This window comes from Triticum aestivum, chromosome 6B, assembly GCF_018294505.1.
Source record: "Triticum aestivum cultivar Chinese Spring chromosome 6B, IWGSC CS RefSeq v2.1, whole genome shotgun sequence".
NCBI classification, from domain to species: Eukaryota; Viridiplantae; Streptophyta; class Magnoliopsida; order Poales; family Poaceae; genus Triticum; species Triticum aestivum.
In genome coordinates, this window is record NC_057810.1 from 479,066,731 (window position 1) to 479,079,575 (window position 12,845).

Genomic DNA, 12,845 nt, shown 5'->3' on the forward strand with positions numbered 1-12,845 from the left:
TCTGAGCACCCAACGGGTCTCGATCGCAACGCCACAACCAGGGGACACCTGGCGCACACATCGATAAAAAGCGGATTTCACCTGGGAAGCGCGCGGCCGCGAGATGAGAATCGGACGGCGCGCGAGTGCGTTTGCTCTGTAAGACAAACGAGCCAGCGCCCACTTTTTAGGTTTTAGGTTTTATAATTGATCTGGGTTCTTTGCGAGAAAATACAGAGTATTAGATGGAGTCGGAGTAGAGAGAAAACATTGGACAGCACCCGTACATTGCTGCAGGCTTGCAACTGGATTGTTGTGAGGGCGTTGTGAGCATTTTTCTAGCATCTCCCAATATTATTAAATTCTATGGCGCACATTTTAACACTGTATCTGTCTCAGTGACAGCAGTAGCCAGTACTAGGCTACTAGGAGGAGAACAAGACTGGACACATATAGATATCAGATGCATCACACGATGAACGGACCTCGGCTGATTGTTCCGGAAGGCATTTTTTTTACAAGCAGCCAAAGTTACAGGGGCGTCGGTCAGACATGCGGGCGACCCGAGCCTACATTTCATCGGCTTTATTAAGCTATCGACAGAAATCTTTTCGCAGTTCACACAAAAAAGAGAACCATCGATAGAAATCAACTGCTTGTGACTGAGCTGAAGGTCGTCAGGGCTTTGCGGTGTCGTCGCTCTTGGCAGCCGGAGCCTTCTCAGCGGCAGAGGTGAAGGACACCGGGCGGTGCGGCTGGTCATCCACCACCAAGCTCAGCACCTCAGGCCGAGAGTAGTGGCCCACCACGTCAAAATCAAACTTGGCCCGGACGATCTCTCCCATGTCTGCACAAAAGGGCATTTCATCAGAATCTTCCGAGACGAACTGCGAACCAGGCACAAAAACGTATGCACATGGTCATGGTGGCTGCACAGAGAGCATGTAGTATCTGGTTAGTGTCTTACCAAGGTCGGCTGTGATCAGCGCCTCTCCGTCGTAGTTGGGACCTGCCAGGACTTCGCCTGACGGCGAAATGATAACGCTGCCTCCAGGGCAAACGACGGTGTCTGGGGAAGGCTCTTCTCCTAAACCGGCAAAGGCGTACTCGGACGGCGGAGGGTAGTCCTGTCTGCGGCAGAACTGGTTCGCCGACAGCACAAAGCATCCCCCCTCCATGGCGATGTGTGTCATGGAAGCTTGCCACACTGGCCTTGAATCGGCCGTGGGAGCGCAGTATATCTCAATACCTGCACACAACACAAGATGTGTTTGGAAGAACTCAAAGCAGTGCCGGTGCATATCTTCTACTACATTAACCTATCTGGCTTGTACACAGGGATGTATTTCAAGGTTATCAACTTATCATCTCATGAGGCCATGGCACTTCCAAGAATGCTGGCTCTAGACTTTTTATTGGTAGCATACATGAAAAGCCTTACCTTTACCATACAGTGCTGTCCTCAAGAGTGGCATCTTATTTTCCCAGCAAATAAGGGCTCCAATCTTTCCAAGTGGAGTGTCATAAACAGGAATTGTTGATCCATCTCCAAATCCCCATATTATCCGTTCTAATGCCGTCGGCATGAGCTTGCGGTGCTTACCCAGGTACCGACCTAGAGGGTCAAAGAAGAGCACTGAACAATATAGTGTGTAACCTTCTCTCTCAATCACACCCATTACCAGAAAGACCTTATATTTCCCAGCCATAGCAGCTAAGAGTGTGACCTCTGGACCTGCAGGTTGTTCTGTCAGTAACAAGATACACGGTGCTAGTTGAAACAAACATATGTTGACACTTGAGAGTATGAAATAGCTGAAAAACTTGTTAGCTAAGCTAAAATAAAAAGCAGAGCATAAATGGAATATTAAAACAGTTAATATGTATTCCCTCCGTTCGGAATTACTCGTCCAAGAAATGAATGTATCTAGATGTATTTTAGTTGTAGATACATCCATTTTTATCCATTTTTGTGACAAGTAATTCCGAACGGAGGGAGTAAGATGCAGAGTTGCTCGGTGACAATGGCTGAGATTGAAAAAGATGACCAGAAAATTTAGCTGGAGCTGCAGTACCAGGTATGAGGTATCAAATTATCAATGATCTATGGTACACGGTTGTCCATACTTTTTGGGAAATTATATTCATAAACTGCATCAGGAAGACAAACGAACGACCAAATACTAAGACTTTTTTTCTCAACAAACTAACTCGATGTCTAGCTTTCAGGATTTCATCCAACAATTTCTTCCTTCTCCGAACTCCTTGACAGTCTATTAGGAACCACATTTCTGTAGTGCTCAGCGAAGTATGTGAAAAGATATTTGATTTTCCATTTCACAACCAAAGAGTGCCATGAAGAATATGCATTTGCAAAAATCAGTTCTTCCTCTGCCCAATACTCCCTCCGTCCCAAAATTCTTGTCTTAGATTTATCTAGATACGGATGTATCTAAAACTAAAATGTGAATAGATACATCGGTATGTAGACAAATCTAAGACAAGAATTTTGGGACGGAGGGAGTACTAAATAGGCATGACTCAGTTTTAAAGCAATTATTGATATGCAGATATGCTTCATGCTAAAGATGAAAAAAGCAGATGTCAGCTCTTCTCCAAATTACACATATGTCAGACACAAAAAAGAGACTAAAAACAGGAGCAGTCCAAGGAAAAATATGTTAGGAAGATAACGCCTTAGAAGTTAACAATAGTCGACAATAAGAATATAATAGTTGAAAAGAGAGAGCAGGCATACTCCATTACGGTCTCACGTACCAGGCACGTCTATGGCGGCTGCATAATACTTCTGGAATTCACCCTTTCCCTTGTCTTTTGGATTAGTGATACTAATACTGATCCCAAATCCAAAGGTGGATCCACGAGGATAACCACCAACAAAAGCTTCCGGGAACACCACCAACTGTGAACCATATCCAGCAGCCTCTGCTATTAATCTCTCTGCTTTATCTGCGGTGGAAATAACGATATTACCAAAAGATACACATAACCTATGCTGATAAATAACCATCTGGTCCTCCAAAATGTTAGTACTGACGCGCCGGCGCCGGTCGATCTTTACGGAGGCCAAGCACATGTATCCAGAAAGAACAAACTATGAATTATGTCCCCGTGCCAGGCAATTGCAGAGGTGGTGGGCATGTGACCATGATGTGGCATACTAGAATGAAAACTAGGAAGTGCAGCGGTTTCATCGTTTTATTTGGCTTGGTACAGTCAATCTCTGTTAGGTTTAGGTTTCGCAAAAAAGAAAGCAACATCCTCGCTTCCCTTTAAACTTCCCATAACGCTAGCTAGCTTTATTTGACATCAAAAAGTATAAATACGTGGTCAATAACAAATCATAATGAAGTCTGTAAAGAAGCTATTAATTTGAGTGATGAGTGATGACCCTTGGCTGCCTGCAGGCGACAATACTTTCAGTTGTGTGAATCAACCAGAATGAATATACAAGTCTAGTTTTCGTACGCAGAAAAGCAAGGAAGCACGAACAAGCTTGCCTTCCCTTTGCAGGAGGAAGGCTAAGACAAGGCTTATGCATCAAAATCAATGGATGCAAGAGACATGATCATTAACAGCCGTCTCCACTCTCCACCATTGCATTACTAATTTGCTATGTTTTGCAGCGAGATGGCAACTTTTTCTACCACTATACACGCCCTAAGATGCAAATAAGAAGATTTGTACTCCCTCCATCCCATAATATAAGAACGTTTTTGGCACTACACGTTCTTATATTATGGGCCGGAGGGAGTATATAACAAACAGGTGGTTCCCATTGACAGAGAACACCAAGTCATCACAGCACCCGCGGATTCTGAAATGAACTGCACCGAGAAAAAGTTTAGACGCCCTCTCCATGATCTCATCTCAGCTGATGGCAAGTAGTAGTATAACTAATCCAACACGCTGGTAATTCTTCCAGAGGCAATCGACCAGCAACAGGGCGGCTAGCGAAAAAATTAAGTGGTTCATTTAACAAGGCAGGGGAAACGGCGCGCGGGTGGTTACCGAGAGTGGCGGGGGTGTCGTAGAAGACGGTGGAGGCCTGCACGACGGTGGCTCGCACGGTGGTGGCGCTCTGGTCGGCGCCGCCGTTCATCTCCACCTCGGCGATCACCGGCGCGCTGCCTGAGCCCGAGGGAACCAGAGCCATCAGTGTGGGCCCGGGAAACTCGCTCGCTCGATCGCGGTACTTCCGGCGCTGAGGCTTACGGACGAACTGGAAGGTTGATGTGGATTGTGGAGGTTGGAAGCAGAGGTGGGCGCTGGAGGGGAAAGCGGGCCGGGGATGGTCAGTCAACTGCTACTGGACAAAGAGAGCGCCAATCAATGCACGGCTCCACGCTGGTGTGAGTGTAACAGTGGATGGTTGTTTAGTACGACGACAAAGCGGAGGGAGCTGAATTCCACAGCGCATGCTTGATGCTTCTAGGCCTCTCTTGCCGTGTCCACATCTTTACTTATTTTCCGAACATTGTCCAGCCGTGTCCTCTCTTTTTCTCAACAGCTGTCTGTCTCGCTGTTTCTGACTTTGAGAGGGTGCTTGGATACAAGGGACTATTTTTAGTCTGACTAAAAATAGTCTCTTTTAGAGGCTAAAGTTCCAAGCACCCCTGACTAAAGAGAGGCTAGGACTAGTCTTGAGGCTAAAATCTTTTAGTCATGGGAAACCTACTAAAATATGTATTAGCTCTCTCTCTCCTCATTTAATTTCTATCCTTAGTTCTGGATTGGAGGGTTTGGAGGATAATAAATGCTCAATAACTAGATTTTAGTCTCTTTAGTACTTGGATCCAAGCATGGGTGAAACTAGTAAGTTTTAGTCCCACTACTTTTAGTCATGGGACTAAAACGTATCCAAGCATGCTCTGATTCGTACTCTCTCCGTAACCAACGCTCTTATATTTTTTTTTTATGGAGGAGTATTTGTTAATAATGTCTATCTGTTTTCGTTATATATAGGCGGCCAGCTATCACCCGTTTGTTCGCTAGCGATCGCCAGACGAATCATCCGTCCCCACAGGCCGCTTCATTCATTGGATAAAACTACTATAATTGCGCCTAAATAAATCTGGCATTTGTTCGGGCAAAATTAACCCCTAAGACAGCCATGAGACTTTACATTGCCAAAAACAGTACACGAAACATGGCCGCCGCGATGCTTATCGAGTTGCCTCCATCTTTCATCGTTCCTTCCTGTATATATTCTCTGCAGTAGACACAAAGGGAAAATGCTGTGAAGGAAAATGAAATATACAGTAGTATAGACCAGTGATGTTTTTCCTTTCTTTGATGAAGTATATACTAGTGATTGAATCAAAGAAAAAATTGAAAAAAACATAGTACAATGGGAAGGTGATGTTTGGTAGGCATCCACATCCCTGTATGCTAAGAAGATGTTAAGTTGATAGCAATTGTATATATGGCGGCCGGTGACTACGAGTGAGAGCGAGAGCAAACCAGTACAGAATGACCAATGGCAAGATCTGTAAAACAGGGCATGTGCATGCCTTAATTGTTTATGCTAACAAGCATCTTCTCCGAATCTTTACAAAAAATATATGAAGGCACAATTATTGTTGTAATGCCGACGGACAGGCGTTGGATGACAACTTTATTATACACGACTATGGAAGATTACTGGACATCAGGTCTTCAAAATATCGTCCCTCTTTGCGGCCTCGAATCTATCCGACGGTAGAAGTGAAAGACACGGCGTGTTTCGGTTCGGTCTTCACGGTCAAGCTCAGCACCTCAGGCCGTGCGTAGTGTCCCACGACGTCGAAATCAAACTTGGCTCGAACAATTTCTCCAAGGTCTGCAAAACATATCACCAAGTTTCTAGTAAGAATTTATACGCTTGTGATGTCTCGGTCACAATACGGATTTATGTAGGTAACAGCTTGCAATACTGATAACTGTAGATTACTGAAAACATATGAATAGGTAAATCCATACACCGTGTCGTACTGCGTATAAGTACCCAAAGTGATATGCGTTTAGCATAGACTTGGGAGTCATCGGTTTCTTCTTACCCAGGTCAGCTGTGAGGAGGGCCTCGCCTTCATAGTTGGGACCTGCCAACACTGTCCCAGATGGCGAGATGATGGCGCTCCCTCCAGGACAAACAGCGGTTTCTGGGGATGGCTCCTCCTCATGGCCACCAAAGGTATACTCAGGCGGGGGAGGAAAGTCTTTTCTGCGGCAGAACTGGTTTGCTGTCAGAACAAAGCATCCCCCTTCAAGCGCAATGTGTGTCATGGAAGCCTGCCAACTTGGCAGCGCATCCGCGGTGGGAGCACAATATATTTGAACACCTGGATAAGCATAGGAGTGCACGTCAGGGAAAATATAAACTCAACTACATGTCATGGTTCGTTGTCAGCATTTATCTCTAGTTTTAGATTTCATGCTGCCATTCTTTTGTACGTTAATGCGTTGAGCCAATCTAGTAACTCTTATGTGGGATCTCAGTTTCTGCCAATAAAATTCAATAATCTTGAAACGGAGGAAGTGTTGAGGTTGGGAAACATATTACGTCGCAAGAACTCGGAATACCTTTGGCATACATCGCTGTCCTGATAAGTGGCATTCTGTTCTCCCAGCAGATGACGGCACCTATCTTTCCAAGTGGAGTATCATAAACAGGTATCGTAGATCCATCTCCAAACCCCCAGAATACTCGTTCCAGTGCGGTAGGCATGAGCTTGCGGTGTTTTCCTAGGTACTTTCCCAGAGAATCAAAGGAGAGCACTGTATTGTACAGTGTGTAGCCTGCCCTTTCAACAACCCCAATCACCAAGAAGACCTTGTATTTTCCGGCCAATGCAGCTAAGCGGCTAACCTCTGGGCCTGCATTTGTCGTGCATGCTCACATTACTTTTTCACTATGCTCTGTTGTGATGATTTGGATTCAAAAATCAAATGTACGTGAATAATGAATTACACCATCGACCAGGCACATAACAAAGAAAGTTAACAAATACAGGTAACAAGGTCAAAAGCAAAGGTTTTGTCAATTATGGAGCTCTACTTTTTTTTGGAAGAAGAGCTCTACTTCTTGAAATGCTGTAAAGCACGGAAAAGGGAACCAAATATCATGCACACTTCAGCTCAGTAATACCAGTTGTAACTTATCAGCTTGTGGTCTGAACAGCAAGTTTGAGGGGTTTTTCCATGATTGCTTTTCCATTTTTCAACAATGTAGGAAAAAGAAGCGATACATAGTCTTACATTATTTTGTGGTTTATACTTCATTTCTAGCACTAAACTGTTCAAATATATTGTCAATGTAACTGTAACACATCAAAAAATAACTGTGTGCTTCAAAATTTGTAGCTCAACATATGGATTGAATCTACAGTTCCAAAGCCGAACAAAATAGTTTAATTCTAGGTGTATTTCTATTTCTCAAAAGCAAAATGCACACTAGGAAATGATAAGCATCAAGCAAAATGATGAAGCACGGTGACTATTGTGAAAAACAATGTACAGTGAGTATATATATTGACAGTATCTTGGAATACCAGGCACATCTATGGCAGCCGCATGATACTTCCGAAAGTCTTCTTTTCCTTTGGCAGATCGACTGCCAATAGTCAGTCCAAAGGTAGACCCATGAGGGTAGCCACCAACAAAGACTTCTGGAAAAAGAACCAACTGTGAACCATATCCAGCAGCCTCCACTATCAATTTCTCTGCTTTATCTGTCGACAATGCATTTACAAAATTAGCAGCAACAAAACATTGTCCAGTCCTGTAAGGAATTCATGTAAATAAATGGAGTACAAGATATCCTACCAACATGCATTTCCTATTTCAAATCCTTGAACTCTTTTGGCATAATACTGTATTTATTTATTTATTTTATTCTTCCCTCGATTTGGTGGCACAGCGTTTATTGCAGTTAAGTCATTAATGACTTTGTTAATTAAAAGACTAAGAAAAATGATATGAGGCCTCAACTCTTCAATAGATCTTGCTTAATAGGGAATAGCATAGAAATAAAAGGGAAAAAGATGCAAGAAAACAAATAGATAATCGAATTTTATCGACCCAAAGGGAATCTCTCAGTAGGAGACTGCAAGTTAGTGTTCGCTTTCTTAAAGATTGACATCACAGCTGTATGGCAAAACAAACAACTTTGGTACTAACTTCTATCCAATGCTCCTTCCGCCTAATCACAAAGTGTAGAGCAATAATTGCTTCCACACATGTATAATTGAGAAGAAAAAAACTGGCATGTCCATCTGTCCCCTTGGTATCCAAAGTGGATAGTTTATACTTTATACCACACCAGCACACAAACAACTTGTTTTCCACGCAAGAAAGACTGGGACTTAGTAAATTGCCACTAAGAAAATTACACCAACTACTATTAAAGAGAAGCTATCAATTCCGTTTTCATCTAGTCCACTGACGTTGAGGAAGCAAGGCACTTCCTTTGTATACATCCAAGACCACAATAAGAAGGGAGAATAATACTCCCTCCGTTCCTAAATATATAGGTCTTTTTAGAGATTCCAATATGAACTACATACGGATTCCAATATGAACTGCATACGGATCCGTATGTAGTTCATATTGGGATCTCTAGAAAGACTTATAATTTAGGAACGGAGGGAGTATTACAGATCGGTGCACCATCCTTGCGATTCGAGGCATCAGTCTGATCGATTACAACAAGGCAAGTTCGTGCTGGTGAGACAAGCAAGCAAACACCTAGCGCTCAGCACCCGATCCAAACAGATACACGAGCGAGACAAATGATCGAACACCATACGAGCTACTGGCAACAAGAGGAAACAAGAGGGTCGGAGCACGCACCGAGCGTTGCAGGGGTGTCGTAGAACACGCTGCAGGCCTGCACGACAGTGGCCCGCACGGTGGTGGCACCCTGATCGGCGCCGGCGTTCATCTCCACCTCCGCAATCACCGGCCCGACGCTGGCGGGGGACAAAGCCATCGCCGCCGAACAGGAAGGGCGAGAAATCGAGCGGACTAGGAGGGGGTGCGGGCTACTTGTCGTGCTTCCTGCGTAGGTAGTCGCGGACGAACTGATCGCGGGCGAGCGTGCGTGCGCGCTGGGGCTCGATGTGGACGTGGGAGAGGAGAGCGCCGTAGGCGAGGAGCCCCGCGCCGAAGGCAAAGAGTGCGACGGTGGATAGCAGCTGCCGGGGAGTGGATGGGGAGCACCAGCCCATTCGTGGCGACTGGCGACTTTTAAAGGCAGGGCCGGCCAACGAGGAAGAAATTGGAGAGGAGGAGGATGACGAGTTGACTATTGACGAGTCGTATCCCTAGAGTTACTAGAAGAACGCCTGTGCGTTGCAACGGGGCCACATTAACTTTAAGAGTTCAATATTACGACATTGGCGACCTTTTTTACCATCAAATCCTCACACACACACACTCTCCCCCCTCCCTCTTCCTCACTCTCTCTCCCTCTCTCTCTGTAACACACACACACACATAGCCTATTCTCCCTGCCAATAAGACTTACTCAATTGGCAATAATGTGTGGATTTGTTGTGAGCTTGACTGAACTAATGGATAGTGTGATATATTTCCCAATTATTTAACAATGAAATTTCAGAAATGGAAAGATTATGTAACACCACAAGTCGTTAGCTACAGTGACCTCCCCCTAATGATGCCATGTCATCAGGCTTGCTAAGCCAAACTGCCACTTGATAAAAATCAAAGCCCAATTCAAATTTAAAATAAAGTCAAATAAGTTATTTCGTTAAACAGTAAAACTAAAATGTTCAGCATATTCTATAAATTCTACTGATCTTTGACATGTTGAGCCCAACATTATTTGACCCAAAAATTAAATCTTGTCAAATTAATAAGAGGTCCAATAGTAGTTAAAATAACCAATTAAATATAAACCAAATTTTATGTATTTCCTTTTGGCCCCAAACTTTTTGTGCCACCTAAAAATATTGTGCTCGAATTGTGTGCATAGTTTCACAATTAACAAAATCCATTTAGTTGATATACGAATAAATAAAAAACGGTGTTAAAAAGGAGAAACGGATTAGAATAGATTAAAAATCAAAAGGACGATGAAAAAGGGGATTCCCCCTACCCCGGGGCCTTGCCACCGAACCGGCCCAGTGGTCCAGTCCCCGCACGGTCGTCTTCTCCTGTTCCCCGAGCCCGTCGCTACAGAGCCGGGCTCCTGCCCGACCACCTCGCCGGCATCGAAGGGGAATGGATAAGGGTGACGCCCTGCCTCCCCTGCCCCCATGGCCTCACTCCTCCTCGACGCCCCTCCCAGATCCACTTCTCCTCCTCGCTCGCTCGATCCCAGTGATCTGGACGAAGTCAGATGCCACGGCCACCATGACCGACCCCGTCCACACGGCCACTGCCCTCCCTGCTGGCTAGGAGCTTGTCGAGGAGCTCCGAATGCCTCCGCTACTTCGTCTGCGCCAACGCGATCAAGTCCAGCACCCCCAGATCGACGTCGTTGTCGTCATCCTCAACCTTCGGCCACCGCGACATTGCCGTTCGATCCACGCCGCCCCGAGCTCCCCTGTCTTCCCCTAGGATGCCATTGACACCGCCGTGATCTCCTCTTGCCTTTTCCCAGTTTCCCCTCTCGTTTGCTCTCGTTGGGTATTTCACCTTGGCCGAGAACAGTCGTCTGCCACGGCCATTGCAGGGGTACCCACTGAGCTCCTCGGATTGACCCCGTGGCACATGCCCGCTCCTATGCGCGCCCATGCCCGAGCCTTCAGCTCTTCGTTCGCGCCCGCGGGGCCACTCCCTCTCTGGCTCTCCATGCCCACGCACGTGCCACACCACGCCCGTCGCGCCCGCCATTGCCATCACGCTCGCCACAGCCACCGCACCATTGTGCCCCGCGCGACGCACACCCTGGCCGCGCATCACACTCTCGCTGGCTGCGCTCGCCCCGTCTGCTGCCGCCTATCCCTTCGCTCGCCCCGCTGTCGCGCCCCTGCCTCGCGCCGCCTCCTGTCGCGGCCATCTTTTGCCGGCCGCCCCCTCAGCCACGCCGGCCGCATCTCTGCCCTCCACCGTCGGCCGCTCGCCTCGCCTGCTGCGTGCTTCTTCCTGCTGCTATGCGCTGCTCTACCACTGGTACGCCGTTGCGCCATGCCCTCGACACCGCCGTGGACAAACGTGGTGGAGGGATTGTCAATGGAGTACGAGAAGGAGGTGGTGGAGAAGGTGTGGAGAGGCAAGAGGTCTAGGGTGGCGTCAGCTAGCTGTGGTGGAGGTGATTATGCGAGAAGGAGCCGGTGCGGAAGGAGAGGTCACAATTGGAAAGAATCGCAAAAAAATCATAATCCGGAGATCTCATTCCTAAAAAATGCTAATATCGATGGAGGGGTGATTTTTTTCAATAGGTGGAAAACATAGGAAATATTGGATGTTATGAAGGAAAGGTAAAAATTTAAGAAAGTTAGGATTTTGAACTGATTTCTATGCTAATGGGATTTTATTGTTTGGTAACATGATATTAGTACCTGCCCGTTTGTGACATGTCTGATTAGGAAAGTTTGCAAATGTTAGAAACTATTTATTGGGAGGAAAGTTTGTGACGTGTCTGTTATTTGTTTCCTAAAACAAATTTTACTAATGAGAGAAATCGATTGATTTACATAAGTTAGGAAAGTTAGATTCAAATCTATTATTTGTTTCTTAAAAATTTGTTATTTGTTTCCTAAGACAAATTGAACCAATAAAAGGAACCGATTGATATGAATAATTTAAGGAAGTTAGATCCGTGATTTGTTATACGTTAGGAAAGTCCTGGTTGTAATAAAGAGTGGAGAAAAAAAACCGATGGACCAGAATGGAAGGGGGTGATGGGAGGAGAGACGAAAAAACCAGCGAAAATAAACCGTGAAGACTATTCACTAACTGCTCCATTAGAAGTAGAGATTGAGGATGACCTCACTGCCATAGACATGATCCCTGCAAACTTTTTTCTTAGCTTCGTCCCTGAGTCTTGTGTTACTTACGGCCACCCTAGTTGGAACCACCGGGGTTTTGAATCAGCATGATCTCTTCTACTACTGGGAATATATGAATGGTCCTATACATATATATGCATGGTACGGCTCGTCGGCTCCCAGTCCCAGCTAATCAATGGTTCGGTGATCAGTACCAGTACGGGAGCCAAACATGCTATCGATCGATTAGTACGTTCCATCCACACGTAGATGGCAAACTTCGGCCCGAAGCAAGCGAGCTCGACCAGACTTGACCAAAAGGGTCTCTCCGCCTAATGCACAAAGGGTACACAGATACTACTACAAACAAGAAGAACGCCCGTGCGTTGCAACGGGGCCACATTAACTTTAAGAGTTCAATATTAATATTCTCATACATATCAATCCTTCTTCTCCTTCCGTCTGCCACCAAGACAGGGACCTAGACTTTGTGCTGCTCTTATTGATTTCAAACCCAGACGAGATGGGGTGGTGGGAGGGGGGACGAAAAAACCCAGACGAAACAAAGGAGAAGGAGAGCCTCATCAGTAGCATCTTGGTGAATTTCAAACCTAGCGTTGTGCTCCGCCCAACGAACATGGACGCCGCCGCCGGCGGCCCGGTGGAGCTCGAACCCGAGAGACTCTGCTGCTTGCTGGGAGGGGTCGGGGAGGGTCGGAGCACATGAGCATTGACGTGAAGACAGAGTAGGCCGGGGAGATTACTGTGCACGCCGCACAGCGACTTGGACCTCGGAGGGCCTTAGCTCTGTCAGGAGGAGGTCCCGAGTTCCTGCCGAGGACAGCCTGACGGGGGAGACGCACGGCCGCTTGCGCTGCCCGCAACGCGACCACGCCCTGCCCTAGGGTTCTG

The 12,845-nt window shown here is 46.2% G+C and overlaps 2 protein-coding genes across 2 annotated transcripts; both read right to left on the reverse strand.

Moving 5' to 3' along the window:
* Positions 1-436: 436 nt before the first annotated feature.
* On the reverse strand, positions 437-4,335 carry LOC123137562 (bifunctional nitrilase/nitrile hydratase NIT4). The gene is made up of 5 exons (XM_044557371.1): positions 4,012-4,335; positions 2,758-2,949; positions 1,421-1,714; positions 947-1,228; positions 437-826 (listed from the first exon to the last, which is right to left on the reverse strand). The coding sequence occupies exons 1-5, from the start codon at positions 4,154-4,156 to the stop codon at positions 657-659; spliced, it is 1,083 nt and encodes a 360-aa protein (XP_044413306.1). The 5' UTR covers positions 4,157-4,335; the 3' UTR covers positions 437-656.
* Positions 4,336-5,490: 1,155 nt separating this feature from the next.
* On the reverse strand, positions 5,491-9,256 carry LOC123137563 (bifunctional nitrilase/nitrile hydratase NIT4). The gene is made up of 5 exons (XM_044557373.1): positions 8,830-9,256; positions 7,530-7,709; positions 6,562-6,855; positions 6,039-6,320; positions 5,491-5,821 (listed from the first exon to the last, which is right to left on the reverse strand). The coding sequence occupies exons 1-5, from the start codon at positions 8,966-8,968 to the stop codon at positions 5,691-5,693; spliced, it is 1,026 nt and encodes a 341-aa protein (XP_044413308.1). The 5' UTR covers positions 8,969-9,256; the 3' UTR covers positions 5,491-5,690.
* Positions 9,257-12,845: the final 3,589 nt, after the last annotated feature.

What these genes read in the sequence shown, in the direction of transcription:
- LOC123137562 (XM_044557371.1), bottom strand. Translation starts at nt 4,156, where the DNA reads ATGGCTCTGGTTCCCTCGGGCTCAGGCAGCGCGCCGGTGATCGCCGAG. An exon ending in CGACACCCCCGCCACTCTCG is followed by an intron (nt 2,950 to 4,011) that starts GTAACCACCCGC and finishes TTTCCACCGCAG; the next exon opens with ATAAAGCAGAGAGATTAATA. An exon ending in AGCCGCCATAGACGTGCCTG is followed by an intron (nt 1,715 to 2,757) that starts GTACGTGAGACC and finishes AACAACCTGCAG; the next exon opens with GTCCAGAGGTCACACTCTTA.
- LOC123137563 (XM_044557373.1), bottom strand. Translation starts at nt 8,968, where the DNA reads ATGGCTTTGTCCCCCGCCAGCGTCGGGCCGGTGATTGCGGAGGTGGAG. An exon ending in CGACACCCCTGCAACGCTCG is followed by an intron (nt 7,710 to 8,829) that starts GTGCGTGCTCCG and finishes CATTGTCGACAG; the next exon opens with ATAAAGCAGAGAAATTGATA. An exon ending in GACAGCGATGTATGCCAAAG is followed by an intron (nt 6,321 to 6,561) that starts GTATTCCGAGTT and finishes ATGCTTATCCAG; the next exon opens with GTGTTCAAATATATTGTGCT.